Raw genomic sequence first — 24,705 nt, forward strand, 5'->3', positions numbered from 1 at the left:
TCCCCTCATTCTCCCCCTGTCAGTGTGACCCCCTCCCCTCACTCTCCCTCTGTCAGTGTGACCCCCTCCCCTCACTCTCCCCCTGTCAGCGTGACTCCCTCCCCTCACTCTCCTCCTGTCAGTGTGACTCCCTCCCCTCCCCCTCCCCCTGTCAGTGTGATTCCCTCCCCTCACTCTCCCCCTGTCAGTGTGACCCCCTCCCGTCACTCTCCCCCTGTCAGTGTGACCCCCTCCCGTCACTCTCCCCCTGTCAGTGTGACCCCCTCCCCTCACTCTCCCCCTGTCAGTGTGACCCCCTCCCCTCACTCTCCCCCTGTCAGTGTGACTTCCTCCTGTGGGAAATAAGAAATGTAGTTTTCTGCACGCGATATAGAAAGGTAGTTGTAAGTGTTCGTGGAGTGTAATTTTTGTAGATGGGGGAGGGGTGAGACATTATACAAACGGTCATGGAATTCTTGTAGCATGTAATATACTTAAGGCTAACACTTTAATGAATATAGGGGGTCTTTTAAAGAAGGAGTTTTAAAGAAAATAGTTTGAAGCTTGGAAATAACTATGGAGTGTTGTAGCCGACCACAACAGAAGAACTAAGGGCATTTTCACAATAAAGCTTATAGTAACAAGACAAAGAATGCAGACATCCAGAAACAGCTTGGTACAGAGATAAGGGAATTGAAAAACATGTGAGGTAACCGACTTGTGATGGGACCAATGAGCAAAGGGAGGCGTCAGCCTGCAACACACAAACTGTATAAAAATGATTGTATAACTGATATCTTGGCACTCGTCGCCAGGCTAGCGGGGTGCCCGGACTTGCAAGTTTGTAATAAATTGTCTTTGTTTCCATGGCTTTGTCTCCGGCTGATTTATAAGTGAGTTTTGTTTCTAACACCTAGAAGGCTACAGTTATACTGCAGAACACCGGGTGTGGGACAGCTAGCAGGCTGTAGTTATACTGCAGAACACCGAGTGTGAGACAGCTAGCAGGCTGTAGTTATACTGCAGAACACCGAGTGTGAGACAGCTAGCAGGCTATAGTTATACTGCAGAACACCGGGTGTGAGACAGCTAGCAGGCTATAGTTATACTGCAGAACACCGAGTGTGAGACAGCTAGCAGGCCATAGTTATACTGCAGAACACCGGGTGTGAGACAGCTGGCAGGCCATAGTTATACTGCAGAACACCGAGTGTGAGACAGCTAGCAGGCCATAGTTATACTGCAGAACACCAAGTGTGAGACCGCTAGCAGGCCCATAGTTATACTGCAGAACACCGAGTGTGAGACAGCTAGCAGGCTATAGTTATACTTCAGAACACCAAGTGTGAGACCGCTAGCAGGCCACAGCTATACCGCTGAATACCGAGTGTGGGACAGCTAGCAGGCCATAGTTATACTACAGAACACCGACCCTGTCCCACATTCCCAGTCACTGTTAAACCCTGCTAGACTAATTCCCCTCCCCTCCTGACCCTGTCCCACCCTCCAGACATTGTTAAACCCTGTCAGACTCATTCCCCTCCCCTCCTGACCCTGTCCCACCCTCCCAGTCACTGTTAAACCCTGTCAGATTAATTCCCCTCCCCACCCTGAAGAGATTGCCTTGTGTCTGTCATTTCTGACCTTGTGGGTGTCCTGGGCTCCACTGCAGGATATTCCAGGAGCCTGATTGCGGAATAATGGGATTGTCCTGTTCCAGTGTAAACATGGGCACCATTGTCCATCCTTCCATATCACAGCAGACACACAGTTCATACCCAGTTCTTTCAGATTGAGATCAATTTTTTCCTGGAATTCTGTTTCCACAGATTGGACAGTGGATCTCGGATCTGCAGGTTTGGATCCTGATCCTTTAAGTTTAACAAACAATCAAGGACTTTTTCAATATATAATTTCAGTTAAATCACACTGTAAGCTTTTTCTATAAATTCCGCATCTTGCAATCTTATTCTCCACAACCACCTGATGAAGGAGCAGCGCTCCGAAAGCTAGTGCTTCCAAATAAACCTGTTGGACTATAACCTGGTGTTGTGTGATTTTTAACTTTAAGTGAGACCTTCTCAAGTCATGTTTCCATCCCGTCTCAGAAATGTGAGCAGTGTCACCGTCAGAGGGATCTTCATGGATGGTTCCCCCCTCACACTTTCTCATCCTCACTGTCTTCAGTGTGTGAGAAACAAAGCCCACACACATCAATAATTGCAGTCCGAGACAAAATCTGAATCAGTAGTGTCCTTTATTTTTACACTTGCAAGTGGGTGTGATGTCCAGTGCCAAGCAAGGCAGAGGACATACATACCAAATTCAACAAACTCTCGACATTTATATAATTTGGTTCTTACATTTTTTTTCTTATTTCATTGTTTCTCCCCTGTTTACACCCTCCACTTCCCTAAGACTGGTCCCACCACTCCTGCTTATCTCTTGCCTTATCCGGCCTTGTCTGTGACAAAATGCTTTTTTCTGGCCTCACAAGGCCGTTTGACCTCATCCCACTGCAGGTCATTGTTAGGCATATTCTTTCTTCATCAGTATCTACTCTTTCCATCTAGGATTCTCCCGAAGCCACTCTGATCCCTATGACCTCTTTAATTAGGGTTTGTTCCTGTGTCTCTGTAAAAGTGGGAAACAGATGTTTGTACAGGCGTATCTGGCCTAACTTCATCCTCTCACAACATCTTATCTATTTGCCCATAATATCTACCATTGTTTTGCAATCACGTTTCACGCTGGCATACAATTTTAGCTAATACAAAAACAATTATATATTTCCTCCACATAGTTTCCATTCTTGTTGACTCAGCTCCCGGCAGAAACAACCACACACTGGTGTGAGTTCATTTACTTTGTATCAGAAATTATAATTGCAGAATTACAGAACTGCAGAAGAAACATTAATTTACCTATATCCCACAAGTGGGTCAGTGATTTACCTGAAATGAAGCAACATCCTGAACCACCTCCGAGACAAGTTTTATATTGTAGGAAGTAGATCAATTCTGCACTTTGTGTCAACAATTTTTCATGATGATGTACATATCTGTATAAACTTTTCAGCTGTCTTTTCATGTGGACAAAGAATCTCACCATTTACCTCTTGCTTTTCAGTTTTTATTCTAATCAATATTAAAATGAACTGATCTGTTTTGCACTTTAACCAGTCTGAGCAAACTTGATCTCTTCTATATTGTCACATTATTTTCTTACCACAATAACGTATTTATGGTTATAAATATTATTGATAAATAGGAACAGATGTTTAGCTGCAAATACTGATAATTGTGGTGTGTAATGAATAAATCATTGTTTCTGGTCGATTTGTCCACATACTTCAGGAATGATTTCACAAGAAAAGTTTAGTTCATTCACTCAGCAGCTTGTGGCTCTTGGAATCAGCAGGTGTTGAGCTTCAGTTCAATGTGAACTGGGGGAGTGAAGACCATCCAACTCCCCAACAAGCCTTCCCCAAACTAACCAGGAAGCTCAAAGTGAGGTTTATTTAATATGGGTGTTTCAGAGTTGGATGGTTGATAATGTCTGGGAGTGTTCATTCCCGGGGTGTGTGGGGGGGTGTCCTTTCAGAAGGATCTGAATGAGTGTGAAGAGAGGGCCAGGCAGCTGCTGGGAGTCAGGAATACTTCACTGACTGGTGACTCAGCAGCTATTGGAGGGAGGAAAGGGCAGGCTCACCAACTGAATGTTTCACCCAGGGCTCAGCACACAAGCTTCTGGGCTGGGACAGATGGAGAGGAACCTTCATTGTCAATGTTTCCTTCTGACAGGTGCTGCCTTTGGACACACTGCCTGGAGGAGGGGGGAGACGAGGGGGGAGTCAGTGTCAGCAGCTGAGGGGGGTGAAAGGGGACCTGGAGAAGGCAATGAGCCCTGGGACACAGAGGGAAGTGAGACAGTAACTGAGCTGGAGGGGGAAGGGGAGTGACATCCAGATGAACAGGAGGGGAAGCACCCTGGGGTGGGAGGGCAGGTGAAGTGGCACTCTCACTCCTGTCCCCATGTTGCACCTTCGGGTGTTAATGTGGGGACTGTCCCGAGTCTGGGATGGTAAGCCGCTGCCCAGCTCTCCATGTTTCATTTTGAGGAAATATTTTCTTTAAGGAGTGTTCTATTTCTAAATTGTTTCTGTTCTATTGGAGTCCATTATTTTATTTATAGATTTGCCTGGAGTCATTTCAAATTGTACAAAACAATTTTTATTGACATGTAATATTCGACATCACAAACATTTATAAAGTAGAAAAGCTACTCATTAATACACATGATCTGAAAGGTTTTGATCTGAGCAGATGAAGTTGACGTTGTTCAGCAATATCTCCCACAAACATCCTGCAAAGTCTATTTGCTGCTGAACTAAAATGTCCCTTGTTTCCCTCTCCATCTCCACTGCTCTTCTCTCTGATTTCCTGGGGGAGGGAGAGGGATTTTCTCCTTCTCAATGTCCACATCCATCAGCCCCCAGCTGCTCTCGAGCTGCCCTGGCAGCTGCAGGCTGGGTTTCCTCAGCTGCTCCATGAGGCCTGGCTCCAGTCACATCCATGTTGGGTGCCTCCATTTCATTGGTTTCTGGCCCCATCTGGTCTGTGGGCTGAAGGCTCAGTGCTTCCTGCAGGGGAACCTTGTACAATGTGCACCAGACCCACACAATCCTCGAGACATTCACAGGAGAGAATTGTAAGGTGACCTTTGATCATACCCTTTACCATGTGACACGTCAATATCCTGATCGCTCGCTCCACCATGTGACACGTTGAAGAGTCTTTCACCTTAAAAGATTACAAGCCAGATAACTTGATGTGAAATCCAATTTACTTTTAAAACTCTTATCCAGTTCAAACTGGTTAAAATTCCTTTTAATTTACATCAGAAAAAGCTTGATAAAAAGTCATGTTTATTTCTGAATATTGGAAACACCAGTTCAATTTTGTTAAGAACAGCAATTACAAAAAATCAATTTAAAAAGGCAGATATTCAGATCAACACTTCAGAACCAATTGTGAAATCAGATCCATTTCAAAATTGAAATGGACAAACTCTCCGTTCTGGAAGCTCCTTTCTGCTGGGGGTTGAATCTCCCTGGAAAGATGAGACTGGGTTCTGTTCCTGGATAAAGCAGCCTGAAGGTTTCTCAGTGAAAAACCAGCATCAGTTCAGGGAAATGTGCCCAAATTCTTGAGACACATCCCACAGTTAGAGCAGCAGATCAGCAAAAGCTAATTTAAAGCCTGTTCACAGCCAAGCAGTCTGTGATGGAAATCAGAATCACATACCTTGATCATATTATGATCTGGAATCACTTTCCACTGAGCTACCTGACACTGCCAATGGGGATCAGGTGGTTAAACAAGATCCTGACTCTAAAGTCCATCGAAAAGCAGAACTACCAGCTATCGATGCTCTGACCATGAATCACGGTGACAATGTTCAGCTCATGTGATTCCAGTGTCTGAGGATCCAATCCTGAAGATAGTCTTTTCTGGGTAATTTCAGAGTGAACAGCAAGATTATAATGTCTGTTTAAAAGTGACTCAGACACAGAGCAAGATGGACTTCTGTCTTTGGGAACAAGTTGTTGTAGTTGAGAATGTGTGAGGGGAAGCTATCCCTGAAGATCCCTTCGACTGTGAGAGCCATCACCTTGCTGACACAATCAGGATCCCACGAGCTAGGGAATGGACAGACACAAGGCACTCTCATTAAGCCAGCCCTGAAAAATGAGAAAGAGTTAAACATTTTAGACAAAGCTGTTCCTCTTGGGTTGGTCAGAGTATACACTGCTCGGTGTCTGTGCAACTGTGATTGTCAATAAGAATACAGCTAAAGTGGTGAAGGTTACTGTATTTAAGGTGGCAACAATTAATGTCAGACTTCAGGGGGTTGTTGTGATCTGCTTTCTGTCTTTCGGGTAGGGCCTGGATAATAACTGAACTTCATCCAACACAAAGTGCAAGACAGACTCAGAATGGGAATGAGAATCATCTGAGAGTGAAACACTTACCACTTGTAATATGGATCGACGAAATTAATGGGTAAATACTTGGTTAAATGAGGTAAATGTGAAACTGCCCATTTCCTCAGGAAGAATGAAAAAGGAACATGTTGTCTAAATGGTGAGAGTGTGCAGAGCTCTAAGATCCAGAGTTTGTGAGTCCCCTGGTACATGGATCACCAGGTTGGTTGTCAGATACAGCAGCTCATACGGAAACCTCAGAGAATGTGATTGTTCATTGTGAGGGGAACGGAACATAAAAGTAGGGAGGTTCTGCTTTAGCCATACAGGGTATTGACGGCCAATGGAGGACTGTCTACAGGTTTGCTCTCCTTGCTGAAGGAAGGAAACAAGTGAATTGGAAACAGTACAGAACACATTTACCAGATTATTACTTGGATTGAGGTGTGGTGTCTTATGAGGAAAGGATTGATTGACTCGGTTTGTATCTGCTCGAGTTCAGAACAGTAAGGGAGGCTTGACTGAAACGTGTGAGATCCTGAGGGGTCTTGACAGGTTTAGATTTGAAGATGATGCTCAACCATTTGTGAGAAAATGTGTTTCCTCATCTCTGTTTTAAACGGATGACCCCTTATTTCCAAACATTGAGCCCTAGTTGAAGATATTCCCATTAGGGGATACATCTTCTCCTCAAAATATGTTAGAACCCAAATCTTCGACTATTTTTAAGGCAGAGGCTGATAGGTTCTTGATAAACAAGAGGGTGACGTTATCAGGGGGATTTGGGAATGTGCAGTAATCAGAACAGCTCCCCCCATGATTTCATTGACAGTTAGAGCTGATTTAAAGGGCCGAATGGCCTACTCCTGCCCCGATTTCCTTTGTCCATCTGAACGTAATTATAGCCATGGGGCAAACACTGAGAGTTACATCTGGATCCACAGAGAAAAACCAAAATGTCACTCACTGAGTCATGAAGGAGCTGAGACAGAGACTTCAGAAGCTGAGAAAATAAAAACAGATTGTGAGGAACGTAATAAAATATAAAAATAGAGAGTGTGAGATACTGGCTATCACTCATTTGACCCAGGATTCAATAAAGCCCCCCCCCCCACCTTAACGAAACAGACTCACACAGCACAGCACTGAGGGAGTGGAGTGTGAGATTCCATGTGAACATATGGAATTATTCCCAGGAGAATGTAACACTACATCTTCCAATCCCTTCTCCATCATTCCCAACACTCTGTCCCCTCAATCACTTACTGGGAGCTGTTGTGTAGGTCCCACTTGGGGAACCTGCAGAAACAAAATAAATGTCCATTAGAATGGGGAATAATCCATTCTCAGAGAATGAGAACACAACAACTGTGAGGGAATGGAGATTGTGTCAGAAATCCTCATTCCCACACTCCCCTCCATCCTTACACCTTATGGAGATTCTGGAGATCTCTCCCATTCCATTGATATTCAGTCAGTGAGGATGTGAGTGTGTGCAGTGGGTTTAATGATCAATATTAGACCTCGTCTGGGCTGATCTCACAAAGGAAGATCAGACAGGGAACAAGACATGATTATACGTGTGTATCTGTGTGTGGGAATTCAATCAGTTCCATTCCCCACAGTGCCCTGTACTCCCAGTACTGGAGACTCCCCCACACTCACTCTGTCCCCTCAGTTCGACATTCCCCTCTCTTTGATTCTTACCTCTCCATGGCCTTTTCCGGATGATTATTCCCATTATCCCAACAATAACAGCTAGGAGAATGATCATTGATGCAATGACACTTCCAAGATGGGAACGTCCCCAATTATTTTCCAGGATTTCTGAAACAGAATGGAATAAAATCAGGATTGTCTCTGTTCCCCAATCCATTCCAAGTTCTGTGTTGATTGGGAACAATTTTAACTGATCCCACCCATTGGGAATTGATGGGATAGGTTGAAATACTGTCTGAGCCTCATCGGATTGCCCTCTGCAGTGAAGTCACTAAAGATCCCATTGATGGGGATATAAACATCACGTTGTCCCAAACCTAGGGGTTACCTTCCTGGAGAGTTCAGTTTCCACTCTCCCTGATGTCTCTGTGTCCTGTCCTTGCTCAATCCCCAGGGTTATACTGGACAGCCCAGGAGGCAGCATTACTGATGGTTTTCACATCAAACTTCAAAGGGAGGAGGAATCAACTGACTGCAGGAAACAGGGCTCACTTTGTTCCATTTTGTATACTGATAAAGTGCCAATTAAGTGCTCTATGGTGTAGTGGTAGTGTCCCTACCTCTGGGCCAGAGGAGAAAATGTGACACTCAGCAATTCTTGCAGAATCTGTGGCAAGGGAAATGTCGAAAGGTTGAAGAAGGGTTATTCTGAAATTGAAACATTAATTTTGTTTTTTCTCTCTCCACAAACCCTGCCAGAACAGCTGGATATCTGTAGTATTCTCTGTGTTTGTTCAGATTTCCAGCAGCTCCCCCGGATGTCTGTCTGAACAGGCTGATATAAGTTATCTGTCACATGCTGGTTAGCAATGCAGCAATGTAAATTCGGATAGCAAAACGTGACTTTTAGCTTTGCTCCTAACATATTACTGTCTTTTGAGTTTACTCTGTGTAACTCGGGCTTGTGTGTATTTTGTGCTGTCATGAAATCCTGTTAATAATGCTACAATCAAATTCACCCAGTACAGCATTTAATTCTGGGCTGCCTTTTAATTGTGTTTACAGCAACAACATTTTACATTTATATTGTGACTTTTAAATTTGGAACACATCCTGAAATGCTGCACAGGAACATAACAGAAAAATCCATGAATAGGAAAAAGTTACAAATCACACAACACCAGGTTATAGTCCAACAGGTTTATTTGGAAGCACTAGCTTTCGGAGCACTGCTCATCCGTCAGGTAGCTGTTGAGCAGATGAAGGAGCAGCGCTCTGAAAACTTGTACTTCCAAATAAACCTGTTGGACTGCAACTTGGTGTTGTCCGATTTTTAACTTTGTCCAACACCCGCACTTCCACATCATGAATAGGAAAGGTTTGGAGGGATAGGGACCAGGAGTAGACAGGTGAGACTAGTTGAGTTTGGGATCACGTTTGGCGTGGGCGGTTGGACGGAAGGGTCTGTTTCTGTGCTGGATGACTCTGTGGCTGTATGCCAAGCCTTGAAGAAATGCTGGAAAAACACCTTTTTTCTCTCTTAAATACGGAAAAGCAAGGATTCTTTTTTCCCCCAGCTGCGGCTTTTCTGAAAGATCAATGATCGAGAATGAGAAGTGACGTGATGCTACACAGGGAAGACATTAAGCTAAGATTGCTGTATCAGCTGAAGGTGTGAAATCTGAGCCTCTTACAGAAGGTGCAGGACCCAAAAGTACACGATCAGAGGGTCCTGAGGAACATGCAATCGTCCTGAAAGCTTATGGACATTTTAATGAGAGAATTGTGAAACTAAAATTGGGTTTTACCAAATTTAGCACAAGTCCAGAGAGGAAAGGGGTACAAAGAGAACTTGCGGGACCCTGCTTTGTGCACGTGAAGAGAGAGAGAGCAAGACCAAAAGTTTACCCAGAGACAGTGAGAGACAGCGCGACAGTCAATTGGAATATTTTGGACCGAGCTTTAATTGAACTGAATTCTAACTTTAACAAAACTGAATATTTTGTAAATCAACCAGTCCAGGAATGGTAACGACACACCTCTGGAGCAGGTGGGACTTGAACCCAGGCCTTCTGGCTCAGAGGTTGGCACACCCTGTGTTACAAGAGCCCTGACTGCCCTTTTTTAATGCTTTGTACAGATCCTGAAGTACATTAATAAATGCTTTGGGATTGTTTAAACTCATCTGCACTGTCCAGGGGTGGTCCATGCTTGGTCACAAACAAGTTTTTGGTCCAGATTTAAGGGAATCATACAATTCCTTTCTACTGACCTGATGATGAGGCAAATGACAATTAAGGCACTGTTACAAAAGAGGCACAAAGGTACAATCCACCAAGGACTTAGTCTGAAGCTCCTGCAATTGGCCGACATGGTCAAGGCATGAAATAAGTGAGAGAATCCAGCTTAAAGAAAGTGCCCAGAGATTGAGGGACAGGCACCTAGACAAGTCTCAGCAGATCAAAGAGTGTGTGGATGGACTTGTGTCAGGAAAAACTGAAGTGTTAAGCTGGCAGTGACATTTCCCTTGAATTGAGTATTTCTAAAAAGATTGCCTTGGGAAGCAAGATGCAACTTTGTTTTAATATAAAACAAAGAACTGTGGATGCTGGAGATCTGAAACAGAAACAGAAATTGACTCTACTTTCTCTCCACTAATGCTGTCAGATCTGTTGAGTTTCTCCAGCAATTTCTGTCTCTGTGGAAACCTGATCTTGCTGTTTGTCTGAATATCTTTCTGTCACAGACATCTAGTTTTGTTCATTTTTCTTGTGCGCAATAAGCCTGTGCTGTGCTTTTAAAGACCGTCTGCAGGATGGAGTGAATATGCTTCAGTGTCTATCCAGCAGCAACAATAATAAAAATAATCAGCAAGTGATCCATCAAGTCAGACTTCCTTTCAGAATATAACTTGTCCAGTAGCTGAGGTCATAACAATGCATTGTTTTGCTTTTCATTGTAAAGGAGCATTCAGTCTGGATTGACAGTCATGTGACTCTCTGAAACTTTCCTCCCCAGGGCTTTGCAAATGTTTACTGTTGAATGCCCTTAAGGCTGGGACAGGGAAGGTTTTGGTTTCTCAGGGAACCTGGGAAGTGGAGAGGCAAGTGGGTTTGAGGATGATGATCAGCCATAGTCACATTGAATAACAGAGCAGACTTAACAACATACTTTTGAATTTTTATGGTGCTATATTGAATTGTGGTGTCAAACTCATAATTTCATTAAATTGGGAACAGAGTCAAAAGTTGAATCACACACACACACAGACACACACACACTCCAGTCCCTTACCCCACTGATAGAGCTGGGCCTCTGCCAGGCTCCTGTGTTCAATGTGACAGGAGTATTGATCCTCATCCCCAGCATTGATCTCAATCTCTTTCTGGATCTGATGGGTCCCATCGTGGTTCGGTCGTACCCCCGAGGATTGGGTCTCAGACATGACCTCTCCATTCCTTAGCCAGGTCACCTCGATGTCTACAGGATAAAACCCAGTGACCAGGCAGGAGAGAGTGAGCGGCTTGTCCTGACCATTGGGCTCCCTCCTGGAGATGAACACTTCGGGCTGAACTGTGATGGGAAAGGGTGAAAACACAAACAATAGACAGACACTGAATGGAATGGGAGAACGGTTTCATAGATCAGTGAGGTTAGATCAGAACGTGGGATCAGAACCGTGTCAGGACTATGTTGCTTATATCTTTGTATCTTTAAAAACTGTGGACTACGAGGAAGGACTGCTTTTGTAAACAGGGACTTGCCAGGATGGCTGCATAATTTCACAGCAAGGAAATTGATACCTATTTTGAACTCTGTTTTTGATAGTTGTGTGTTCCTGAAATTTGCAGGAGTTGAGTAGCTATTTCTAAATTAAGCTGATTCATTCTTAGTTAACTGAGCAGGCTGGAACTGGAACCAAGTTACACAGACACATTTACACACACACACACACACACACAGACACACATACACACACACCTGTGCTGAAGTTCTTCGTAGTAGAAGCTACCTGTTCTCTGCAGTAAAAAGAACCTGATTTTTAAACTTGAAGTAAACCAGTTCCCTTTCCTGCAGCATTTTCTGTGGGCTGTGAGTTTTGAAGTGAGAAAGACAACTGAACAGTAAGTGGTCTGGCTCACTGACATAGGATGATTTCAACATTGAAGTCAGAAAACAGAGACCATTGGACTGACTTTCCTCTTTCAATGATCCATTTTCCCCATTTGTTTATTTTTGTATGTTTAAGGGGGACTTTATAAAGGGATTAGAGTTTTAGTTAGTAGTGTTATATACCAAGGGTATGTTTCCGTTTACTTGTAACAATAGTCTAATTACTTATGGTAAGTAATAATTCTTGGTTAGTACAGAAACCTGGTCTGTGTTTTGTATAAAACTTGGGCTGAACATCAAGCAGGTTGAGGTACTATGTGAACCTTAAAAAGAAACTTTACCATTTGGTATGTCTCCAGGGACAGAACAATTTACAGCAGACTGTCCCAGTGGGTGGTAACAACTGAAATAAATACCTTTCCTTTTGAAGTATTTTTTTCCAGCTTGCAAATATCTCATTAAATACTGAACGCATACTTCTTCCAGATGTTCTTTCCATAATTTGTTCCAGGATTCATCAGAATCCCATTTTTCCTTTATCTTCACTGCCTTGTCATTGGAAGCAACCCATCTCATTCTGTCTGGCTCAAGGCTGATATAGTCCTTTCCATCAAATCCAAAACGCATCGATCTCTTTGTGGAACCTTTCCTGACTTTATCATCTTCATTCATCTCCACACTCCTAATCCATTGAAAAATGTGAATTCCTGCCAGTGACCAAAAAAAAGGATCAACAATCAATTCTGATGGAACATGCTCCACTTGTCTGGATAGTTTCAGCTTCAGCAACACACATGAGGCTTCAGAGAATCCAGACAAACCAACTGCCCATCTATCATCTTAAGCATTCCACCCCCCCCCCCCCCCCCCCCCCACCCCCACCAGCACCAACGCACAGTGACAGCAGTGTGTGTTACCTGCCAGGTATACACTCCAATAACTCACCAAGGCTCCTCACTGCAGCTACTCCCAAATCTGTGAGCTCTACCTAAAAGGGGAAGGTGTGAAGATATTTGAGAACACCACAAACCTGCCAGTTCCTCTCCAATCCCACTGGAACGTGAACTATAACACCATTCTTTCACAATCACAGGATCAAAATGCAGGGACATCCTTCCGTACAGCACTGGGGCTGAAGAGTGGGTTCCAGCCACAGGGTTGAATTCTGCTTTTATTTTGTGAAGGGTCAATTTCATCAAGTTTCAAGGATGGTTTCTATCTATGAGGCCTAATGGGTCTCCACCTTCTATCATCCTAAACCCGCCTCAATAACCGCCTGCCCTCCCAGTGACAATACTGAGAACCCACCACTGTCTGAGTATCCCAGAATGGACTGGCATCTCTGAAGCTGCTGCCAACTTCCAAAGAATTGAACAGGTTGCTCACTGGGCAGGCACTGTCTGTCTGGGTCTGTCCTGCACACTTTAGGATATTTGGGACAGCAGAGGAATTTTGCGTCATGCTTTGTGGACGGGCAGTGGGAGGTGCTGATGGGACCGGGTTGTGTAGAGGAGGAGTGTCCTCTTCTCTCAGGACCAGCAGAGGGAGCCACATACTACATCCTGCTGGGAGGTTGCCCTCTGGTTCAGTGCAATGTCAGCTGCCCGGAGGAAGGCTCAGCAAATGGAGGAAGAAGCTCATTGACCTTCTCTGCTCTGACAGGGTAAGGGCCACCATCTGTTCTCTGCTGCCTCACATACACTATCGCTGTCACTGCACCCACTTCCCACCAAGGCTCACTTTAACTATCGCATTCAGCATCTTCCCTCTCTCTCTCATACTGTCAGGGAGCTATAAACCTGCACTCCGAGGTCTCTTTGTTCAGCCACACTCCCTAGGACCTTACCATTAAGTGAATAAGTCCTGCTAAGATTTGCCTTTCCAATGTGCCGCACCTCACATTTATCTAAATTAAACTAAAAAAAATGACACGTGTAAACCCACCTGCTTATTTTAACCCAGCAACACAGAAAAGATTTATCCTGTGCAGCAATGTGTGAAAGTTGATAGGCCAAGAACTAGTTAAAGTGAAAGTAACAACTTTATTTCTTAAAGTATAACAGAGAAGAATTAACTAACAACTATTTACAACTCTTTCCTCTAACCTACCGTTTACTTTCTCTTTCTACAATACTAGTCAGATAAAACCCCTGATTAAGTTTACAAAACAAAATTTCTTATCTCCAAACCAAACAGCTTTCGGTTCTTCTCTGTATTCCTGTCTTCTTTTCTTCTTCTCAGGACTTCTGCTTCCTAGGTTACTGAGTGATAACGGTACCTTTAAGACGGTTCTTTTTTGGGCAGCCTTTTTACATGCTAGTGCTTTGGCTGCTCTCCTCCCAACTGTTCCACTTTCCCCGGATTTATACCCCCAAAGCATTGGATTGTGTCATTGGTTTTTAAAGTTGTCAATATACTAAATTCTAACTGGATTGGAGTTTTTTTTTGGGGGGGGGGGATATAATTTAAACTGATTGGCCTAATTTGAATCTGTTTTTGTCTCCAGACAACCAGCTAATCAAGCTATTCGACTAAATGTTACATTATATGTTTTTTCAGAATACTTGGTTCTGTCAGGTAGGTCTGTTGCTTTTAACTCTCTTAAAGTTACAATACACCCACATCTTCATAACAACTTCATTAACCACTCCTCAGCCCATTGGTCCATCTGCTCAAGATCTCATTGTACTCTGAGGTAATGTTTTTCGCTGTCCACTACATCTCCAATTTTGGTGCGATCTGCAAACTTACTAACAATAGCTCCTATGTTCACATCTAAATCACTTATATAAATGATGAAAAGCAGTGGACCCAGTGCTGATCCTAGTGGCACACTCCACTGGTCACAGGCTTTTAGTCTGAAAACCAACCCTCCATCACCACCCTCTGTCTTCGACCTTCAAGCCAGTTCTGAATCCAAATGGCTGGTTCTCCTTGTATTTCATGAGATCTACCCTTGCGAACCAGACTCCCATGGGGAACCTAGTTGAAAACCTTACTGAAGTCCATATAGATCACATCCATCACCCTACCTTCATCAATCCTTCATGTTGTAAGAATAAAATGTGTTTTGCTTAAAGCTAAGAAGATGACCAATCAAACCAAAACTGAAGCATAGGGCCTTACACTTGCCTTAACAAAAAAGTTAGGGTCCAGGCCATTTTCTTCATATGTTTTGAGGGGGCTGGGGAGTTGGTCTGCTCCATCACACACTGAACTTACCAGTTGTCTGGTTTGTACTTTTCATCATTGTATCCAGAACCTGCTTTGCAATGTCTGATCGTGTCTTCACGAGACTTGTGATATATTTCCAGTATTCAACACCAAAAGAGTCTGCCATGAACTGCAATTTAGGGATGGTCTGATTGAGTTTGGTGTCAAAATAATCAATCTGGATTCCATTGACCATTGCAATACCAATAACCTCAGGCATATCATCAATGCCAGAGACTGCTGTGAAGATCACTGAAAATGTGTTAGCGTCTGTAAAAAAACAAGAGACAGGTTACTAGTTATTTACATGGACTACAATCCGTGTAAGGACCCATCTATACAGTGACTATCTCCCGTAGTCCACCACTTCATCACACTGTCAGAGTCCTGTCTGATGTCATAAACCGAATCAGATTAAACTGGGTCAGAATTAGCTGCTGCAGCCTCTAAGACCAGGGAGTAAACACAGAATCAGAGTCACTCAGATACTTGGGGTGGCACGGTGCCTCAGTGATTACACAGTGCCAGGGACCGGGTTCAATTCCCGCCTCAGGTGACTGTGCGGAGTTTGCACATTCTCCCTGTGTCTGTGTGGATTTCCTCCGGGTGCTCTGGTTTCCTCCCACAGTCCAAATATGTGCAGGTGAGGTGAATTGACCATGCTAAATTGCCCGTAGTGTCAGATGTAGGGGAATGGGACTGGGTGGGTTGCTCTTCGGAGGGTCGGTGTGGACTTGTTGGGCTGAAGGGCCGGTTTCCATACTTTATGGAATCTAATCTAATCTAATCTAATCTTAATGGAGTCAGTTTGGACGCAGGGAAGAGGCTGGGACAGAAATGTTAAACAGATTAATCACTAATTTGCAACAGTAACCTGGTACACAGTCTATCACTAACCTGGAGCAGTAACCTGGGACAAACCCGGTCTATCGCTAACCTGGAGCAATGTCCCAGGATAAACTGAAAAAGGACATTGAGAAGACTATCCTGACCATGGTCCGTCAGGAGTGAGGAATTCAGGATAATCCGAGGGCAGGTTTATCACCATAACCAGGGAAGGTGTAGGGTGAGTGAATCCAGATTGAAATGAAGAGAAACAGGAATATTTTGGGAGGATGAAGTGTGAGACCATGGGGGACAGTTACTGTGTGAACAGTCTCTCTGTCAAACAGGAGGATGGACAATCCAGAGCAGGATCCTCACTGTCCTTCACTGAGCTTTTTAATCAGCCCTTTATACACGACCAGTAGGATGTTGGTGTCTGAGATAACCCGGCCTATTCAACCATGAGGGCATCACAGCTGAGCCTGGGCTGGATTAAACATGGAGTCTCCTTCTCCTCCCCGCAGTGTTTACAAGACTTTAGACCAGGAATGATGAAGCTGTTTGGCTTCTCCCAATCGATGTGAAAATTAAAATTGTCCATTGGAACCATTTCCCATTTGCTCGGAGCTTCTCTGATCTCGGGGTTTCTACATCCTGCTGTCAGGAGACCTGGACACAAATCCCATCAGAGTCTCCCAGACTGTGCTGCCTTCAATGTGTAAAAGATCAGGCTGGCTGTATAACAGGCGGCTGGTCAAACATCCCCCATTTCAAACTCTCCCCAAGAGATTCACATTCACCCCAGACACACAGAGAGAGAGAGAGAGAGAGAGAATGGAAAGCTGAATTCTGTACTTACCGGGAGAGACCCGGGAAAGACACAGGGAGATGGAGAGAAGGATCAGCAACATTCTGGGAATCCACTCTCCCTATTCCCATCAGGGATTGGGAATAAATAATTCAGGGTGAGGGAACGGGATCAACTGCTGTAGTCTATAAGAACAAACCACCTTCTCCCCGCCACTCCATGTCAATGCTGAGCTGCAGATCATTTCCTCAACTTCAAGCTGCAGAAGCAGAGAGTCAATGATTGGTCCCAGTCTCAGTAAAATACCCAATAAAGAGATGAACAGATTCCTGTCACCAGTTCCCAGGATGGTCACACTCAGACAGGTTGGGTTACCCTCAGGGAAACAGCTCAGTCATCACCAGGCAGGCGTGTGCTCCCTCCCAGGTGGGGAACACTTCAGCGGGCAGGGACATTCAGCTTCAGATCTCCCGGTGACCATCCTCCAATGCAGACTTCAGGACAGGCAATAACACAAAGTGGCCGAGAAGAGGCTGATAGTGAAGTTACGGAACCGGGATAAGGGAAGGGAGATAGGCAGATACACATAGAGTGTTCAGTGTGCACCCATATACAGCTCACTCAGGACTGTAGAAAGATGTACACACACGGGTAATAGGTACAATGTCAGAAATATGGAGAAGTTGGACTGCAGGGTCTGTTTCCGTGACTCTATGCCCGAGGGACTATCCCGATGTACCGTCACCTCCCCCAGTTGGAAGGACTGAGCCATATGTTTACTGTGAGAGGGGGATTCCAGGGTCCTAGTGCTGTCCAGATGCTCCTTGAGCTGGTGGGGGAGGCCTCTTCTCAGCCCCAGCCTTACTGGCTCAGAGCCTGAACCTCAGCCTGGCTGTGCTGGAGCTTCCCCGTCACTGGGACCGGGTCATCACTTAGCACTTGTTCTATTTTTCTGCTTCTGCAGCTTCACATCAAACAATGGATCAAATTTCTCAACAAATAGGGTGCAGTCTCCAAAGATTGTTGTGTTACTGGTTTTTCCAGTTTATAAACAGAAGCTGTTTCCCCTCAGTGTTTAATTCCCAGTCCCTGATTGGAATAGGGACAGTGTATTCCCAGGATGTTGCTGATCCTTTCCTTTCCCTCCCTGTGTTTTTCCTGAGTCTCTCCCGATGAGTACAGAATTCAGCTTTCCATTCTCTCTCTGTGAACTGGGAGATTAAAAGGCCATTCATGAATCATAGAATCCCTACAGATAATCCACCCAACATACACATCCCTGCACATGTTAGCCAAAAAATAAACCCTGGACACTGGGCAATTGAGCATGACCAATCCACCCAAGGTGCACCTGTTCGACTGTGGCAGGAAACTGGAGCACCCGGAGGAACCCCATGCAGACTCAGGGAAACTCCACACAGACAGTCACCCAAGGCTGGAATCAAACTCAGGTCCCTGGTGCTGTGAGGCAGAAGTGCTAACCACTGAGGCATGGTGCCACCCTGGGTCATGGGTCACAGGTCAGTATCTGTCACTGCTAACCCTGGGCTGGCTGGGAATCCCATGGACCCTAGTGTTCTTCCTGGTACTGAGTCTAATTCAGGACTTTTTTTAAATTTCAAAATATACTTTATTCATAGAAATAAATCTTTGGTACTTGTACAATTTGTCATGTCGTTCATAGATATATACATTGCATGTCTTAACATTGCAAAGAACAGATTGAATTACTCGAATTTACAGTTATCCTATTTACAGTTCCCTTTATTAACCATCCAGTCTCTTAGTATTTAGCTGTGGCTTCAGCAGAACCCACCTACTGAGTGGGTGCCCTGTTATACGATAGCAAATGAACCTTCTTTAACCCCCAGTTTATGGGGTTACCGTTGTCCATGTGACTGTCCTGTCTCTGGGGTAGCTGTCTGCATCCCCATGGTGAGCACGAACTGCTGGACCCTCGCTGGGCTGAGGTAGCTATCCAGGCTCTCACTGGGGTCATTTACCTGCTCTGGAGTCATTGAGCCAAGGCAAGGGTCTGCACCGTCCAGTTCTGTGTCTGACAATGGGACTGTCAGAGGATCACAGCTCTCAGTTACCTGTAGTTGTGGGGCAGTGGGTACCCCCTGGTTCTCACTGGGTGGAGGGTGGACTTCAGGGGGTCTGTTGTTTCCTGGTTGGGAGGAAATGCCCTCCTCTTTATCTACGGTGCTCTGTCTCTTCTCCTGGTGGTGATGACATTCTTTGCGCCCGTCTTCCCCATCCAAAGAGCTGGCCGTCCCTCCCTTTTCCCCCTTTGCTGGGAGGTTTTGGGGGCCTGGCCGGATTTTCTCTTCCTGTCTTTAACAGGTATCCACTCCTCTGCCTGCTCGATTACCTCCTCCTCCATTGCTACCATCTGCCCAGTGAGAGCTAGGATCAGCTGCTGTGTCTCTCCGCTGGCTGCCGCCTCCTCTACTCCGGCCTGTTCTTCTTTCTGGGTGCCACCAGACTCTGTTTCCCTGCTGTCTGGGTGGATCTTACTGGTCTTTGGGGGTCCACGGCTCGCATTGCCACCTCCAGCCATCTGTGCGTAAGTGGGCCCCCCCCCGTCTTGGGCAGGTCTTGTACATGTGGCCCGCCTCTCCGCACAGGTTGCAGCTCTTTGCTTCCTGACAGTCCTTAGTCAGGTGACCCTCCTGTTTGCAGTTCCTGCAGATGGTCACTTTGCAATCCGCCGCCACGTGTCCCGACTTCCCGCAGGCTCGGCACACTTTCGGCTGCCCTGCATATGTCAGGTAGCCTCTGTTCCCTCCAATTGCGAAGCTCGAGGGTGGGTGGAGAATGTTCCCATTGTCATCGACCCTCAGAGTTACCCTAACCTGCCGCTTACTGGTCCAGATCCCAAAGGGGTCGATCACATGGGTGGCTTCTCCCTCAACTTGGACGTACCTTCCCAGGAAGGTCAGGACATCAGCCGCTGGAACATAGGGGTTGTACATATGGATTGTAACAACCCGACTCCTCTGTGCAGGAAGCACACACAATGGGATCGCCAACAAGATGGAGAACAGCGGCTCCCCTTCCTTTTCCTTGAAGACCTTCAGGAGCTGTTCGCACTGCTTCACACTTCTGAAGGTCACATCAAAGTAGCCTGCCCCAGGGAAATCCTGCAGGGAATACACGTCCTTTTTTTCTTATTTCAAAAATATACTTTATTCATAAAATACTTTGATGATCTGTACAACTGGACATGCCATACATATGTAAACATTCCATTTGTTTGCATACTGAAACAGAGTAATCATTCCTATTCACAGGTCTGTACAATTACATATTTAGCTGAGGCGTCAGCAGAGCCCAAATGACTCCGTGGGTCCCTGTTCTTCGTTAGGCAGGCAGATGTTACACGGTGGTCTTTCCCCACCGCGCCTTGGCGGCAGCTGCCCCAAGCTCTATGCAGCACACAAACAAGGCAGGAGAGCAGCAAACCCACAGCATCCCAGCAGCACTTTCTTCATAAACGGGATGCAGTCGACGGGTGTGAGAAAAAAAATGCTCACTCACTTCAATAATTTCAGTCCGAGACCAAAAATCTGAAACAGTGTCGTTTATTTGTACACTTGCAAATGGGTGCCATGTCTAATGCCAGGTAAGGCAATGACAAATGCACACCAAATCCAACAAACTCTCGAAATTTATACAGTTTGAATCCCCATATTTTTTCCTTATTCCATTGTTTGCCCCCATCCTCCGCTTACGTCATTCATTTCCTTAAGACTGATCCCACAACTTCTGTTTATCCGGCCTTGTCCGTGACAAATGCCTATCTCTGGCTCCCCCATAAGGTTGTTTGACGTCATCCCATCCTTTGCTTACCATTATCTACTCCCTCCATCTGTGCTGCCCCTCACAGCATCTTATCACTCAGCCCTTTTAATTGGGGTTTGTTCCTGTGTCTCTGTACAAGTGGGAAACAGATGTTTATAAAGGCCTCTTTTCACAGCATTTTATCTAGTGCTTGTATTTCTACCATTGTTCTGTAATCATGTCTCATGCTAAGTCCTTCCTCTATGAAGTTCCCATTTTTGCTAACTCAGCTCCTAGCTGAGAAAACAATCACAGACTGATGTGAATTCATTTACTCTGTATCAGAACTTATAATTTGCAGAAATAACATTAATTCACCTATATCCCACAATTTCACCTTTTTCTTTTCATTACCATTTGTTATCTTCTGCATTTTTGTCTCTTTTTTTTAAACATTGTTCCCAAAATTCGCAAACATCATTTCAGAGATTTCATCCATCTTGGTTTCACTCATCTCCTCATTATTTATCCGATAAAGTTCCTCTGTGTGATTCCCTTTTAGAGGCATCTGTTTCATCAAGGCTGTCTCAATCAGTCTTTGGGTGAACCCTCGTATACAGTGTATGACACAACAGCCAATGGCCACCAATACCCCAACTACTACTATCAGGGAAGTAAGGATAGAAACTACCACCCCCTTCCATTTTCCAAACCAGGATACCAGCCATCCCGTGAGAGATGTGTCTACTCCTGAATTCTCAGCCAGTTCCTCTCCTAAAGTAGTCAATCCCCGTAAGGCCCGAGTAATTGAACCATCAGGCGCAGTGTTATTAGGAATAAAGGTACAGCAGCTTCCTCCAAACATCACACATACACCCCCTTTCTCTGCTAAAATCATATCAAGGGCTATTCTGTTTTCCCATGCCATCCTACTTGTCGCATCAAGCTATTCTGATATTCCTTTAACCGCCTCTCTTGTATAATTTATAAATCACTGTTGATTATAAAAAATGTAATTTATCCAATCTACATTTTTATTAACTGTTACCCACCAAAAGAGAGCTGACTCAAAGCCTGCTGCAATCTGGTTACGAGCTTTGAATTCAGGTACCCCCCTAGGGACTCCTACCGAATAGAGATAAATCCTGTCATCGAAAGAAGTGTCTAACAGTGATCTCTTACCCCTTCCCTTTTTCCCTACTATCTTTTCCTTCTCAAATGCCAGCGTAAATGGAATTGCCAATTGTACAATTGCACATATCCCTCTCCAATCCGGAGGGAGGGTGGGTCTCAATATTTTGCCTCCACAGTACCACCACAGATCCGCTCGGGGAACCTTTAGTGCTGAGTAGTTCCCTCCCTTCTCCGTTTCGGTAACGTTCTTAATCTCTGTACATAATTTCAGCTCCCCCAAATGTCTCGACCGACTTGTAACTCGTCTACGCACACACGACGTGTGATTTCCAACTGCGGCGGAAAATGTGGGGGGAACTTTTACATCTTTCTTCTCCAAGGGAGGGAACATCAGAGATAGGGAGGTACAATTCCTATCATTCCATGCAATCTCACCCTGGTACAGGGCTATCATACATTTCATGCCCTGCCTGTCTCGCTTCCACCCGAGCAGAAAGGGAACCACCTGGGCCACTGGCCGACCGGAGGCACATGCATAGCAATTGCTTTTGTTCAGACTTTTTACAGTATACTTTACCCATTCAACCCAGGCATTTGCATCCCCGTACCCAGTTTCTATTTCGATTGTCTGTTTCAAGTCTTTTACCGCTATAATTTTTACTACTTTAGGATCATCGGGAGGGGTGAAATGTTGTATCTCATTATCCAGTAATTCTACCCGTTTTCCCTGTCCTACGCTAATTCGAAAACAACAGCCCACGAACTCCTTCCCATTTGTTTTCATTTCAATCCCAAATGTTTCATTTAATTGTATCTCATAAGTGCCCCCCCCCCTCCCCAGAATTGCTTCGCGCCATGTGGTTTTCCTTATCGTTAAGTATATTGGGTTACACTTCTTATCGAGACAATCGTGAGCTGGTCGGAAGGGGACCCGGTGTACTGTGACGAGACCATTATACCAAGTACCATCCCTGAGGCCATCCCCATAGGACTTAAGATGTATCTCTGAGCTGGGGTATTGTCTCTGATTAGCTACATTCCCACAATTTACTAAGCTGCATGCATCAGTGTCTATTACTTGTGGATTATCAGACTCAGGAACCGTTAATAATACATACGAAAATGATATTTGACAAAATCCCAATACTAAGAGGGCTAGCATCATAACTCTAAGCATTCCCAGTACTTTAAACATCATGCTGAAGCACAAAAAGGCTTAATATACAATCTTACTGAAATAATCCCGTGCTCGCGCCGTCACTGTATAGTCAGTTACTCAAAGTCTCTTTAGTCTGAGTTTTAGCGGGTCTTGCGTTGATTCGGCTGTCCAGACTTCTTCCTCAACTGGAGGGTCCACAGGCCCTTTGATCCGAGTGTAATGAGTCAAGCCTTGTTCCGCCATCCTTATTGCCATTTCGGTAGTCAAAAGAGCCTGGTACAGCCCTTCCCAGTCTGGCTGCAGCTTAGTCTCTGTCCATGATTTTATTAAGACCCAATCTCCTAGCCGGATGGAGTGAACAGCGAATTCAAAGGGGCGGAGTCTGTGCCAATAGACCCTGTTTTCTGAGGAAAGATAAAGAGGAGGACAAGCCCAGTATATACTTCTTTAAAAACAAATCTTTAGTTTCAGGAATTGGCAATTCTCCCTGTGTTCCCAGATAAGGTAATCCAAATAAGATTTCATAGGGGGATAGTCCCAAATCTTTCCTCTGCCAAGGGACAAGCCCAAAAGGCATCCTTTAAATCTATCACACTAAACCATCTGTGATCATGAGGGATCTTACTTAATAACGTGAAGGGGTTTGGCACCACTGGGTGCCTGATCTGTACTATTCGATTCAATGTTCTCAAATCCTGCACCAATCGATAAGTTCCATCAGATTTCCGCACTGGTAGAATTGGGGTATTATAAGGAGACATACACGGCTCCAACAGTCCATCTCTAATCAGTCCCTCAATTACTGGCTGCAGTCCTCGTTTACCTTCTATGGAAATAGGATATTGTCGTTCACAGACAATGTCCCCTTTCCGTTTTAAATTTATTGTAAGGGGAGGGATCTGTAGTTTTCCACGATTCCCTTCTCTTGCCCATACTATAGGGTCTATCTCTCTCTCTGCGTCCTCTGTCAACATTGCCAGTTGTACAACTAATTCCTTTTCCTGAATTCCAATCCCCAGTCCTAAAAAGATAATTAAGTCTCTCCCCAGTAAGTTACTTCCTATATCAGGGATATACAGCAGTTCCCCTATGACCCTATCCTTAGGACCTTCTATCATCATAGGTTCAAATACCGGAACAGTAAATCCTTCCCCTTTTACCCCCGAAACAGTAATTGATCGTGTTGACATTTCTACCTTCTTTGTTTTAAAATTCAGCGATGACCGTGCTGCCCCCGTATCTACTAGGAAGACTGCCTCTTCCCTACAGGGTCCCACCTTCAAGTTCATCAAGGGTTCCTGGTGGGCCCCTGAGGGCAGGAACCCCTGACACCCCTATTCTTCATCAAAATTCAAAAGTGGAATTGCCCTCTCTTCCCTTTGTAGATCAGGACACTCCCGCTTAAAATGCCCTATCTTTCCGCAATAATAGCATCCTGCCTGTGAAGACCTCCATCTCTGCCCCTGTCGCTCGAACCCTCTATCAAATGCTCCCCCTTGTCCTCTCCCTCTCCCTCTTCCTCTCTGTCCTACATGCTGCCTCTCGCCGCTCCGGTTGCTCACTACTGGTTCCATTCTCCCCTTAATTACCCCATCCACCGTAGCTACCATCATTTTCACCTTCTGTTTTTGTCTCTCATCCTCCCTCTTTACAAACACTTTCTGTGCCTCTCTCAACAATTCATCTAATGGTTTTTCACTCCACCCTTCTATCTTCTGTATCTTTCTCTGTATGTCTGGCCATGCTTTTGTCACAAAATGTACTTTCAAAAGACCCTGTGCCACTGGGTCCTCAGGGTTCATTCCAGAATATTTTCGCATTGAGTCCCTTAATCTTTGCAAGCAAGCTGAGGGAGTCTCATCTTTCTCCTGTCTAACTTCAAAGGCTTTAGTCAGATTCTGCGACTTTGGAACTGCCTCTCTTATTCCTTTTAGAATCAGGTCTTTCAATTCCCTCATTTCTTCTCTATGCTCCGGGTTTTGGTTTTCCCACTGGGGGTCTTTGAGGGGAAACTTCACCTCTCCCTGTCCAGCATCCCCATCT

The 24,705-nt window shown here is 44.9% G+C and overlaps 2 protein-coding genes across 5 annotated transcripts in view; both read right to left on the minus strand.

Moving 5' to 3' along the window:
- LOC122541298 (class I histocompatibility antigen, F10 alpha chain-like) overlaps positions 1–24,705 on the minus strand; it is a 189,950-nt gene that overhangs the window by 30,211 nt on the left and 135,034 nt on the right. The window lies entirely within an intron of this gene.
- LOC122541301 (class I histocompatibility antigen, F10 alpha chain-like) lies at positions 4,198–16,788 on the minus strand. Of its 4 annotated transcripts, XR_015753078.1 has the most exons (8): positions 16,635–16,788; positions 14,960–15,220; positions 12,154–12,444; positions 10,919–11,197; positions 7,673–7,792; positions 6,933–6,968; positions 5,286–5,722; positions 4,198–4,781 (listed from the first exon to the last, which is right to left on the minus strand). XR_015753078.1 is itself a non-coding variant. In XM_087979548.1 (7 exons), the coding sequence occupies exons 1-6, from the start codon at positions 16,684–16,686 to the stop codon at positions 6,937–6,939; spliced, it is 1,035 nt and encodes a 344-aa protein (XP_087835674.1). In that variant the 5' UTR covers positions 16,687–16,788; the 3' UTR covers positions 4,198–4,781; positions 6,933–6,936. The 4 variants fall into 4 exon arrangements, 3 of the variants coding, with proteins under 3 accessions (XP_087835674.1, XP_087835673.1, XP_087835672.1); XM_087979548.1 differs by lacking the exon at positions 5,286–5,722; XM_087979547.1 differs by having other exon boundaries at positions 4,198–5,722.

This window comes from Chiloscyllium plagiosum, unplaced genomic scaffold (assembly GCF_037043375.1).
Source record: "Chiloscyllium plagiosum isolate Xiang-an unplaced genomic scaffold, Cpla_swu_hap1 HiC_scaffold_35, whole genome shotgun sequence".
NCBI lineage: Eukaryota > Metazoa > Chordata > Chondrichthyes > Orectolobiformes > Hemiscylliidae > Chiloscyllium > Chiloscyllium plagiosum.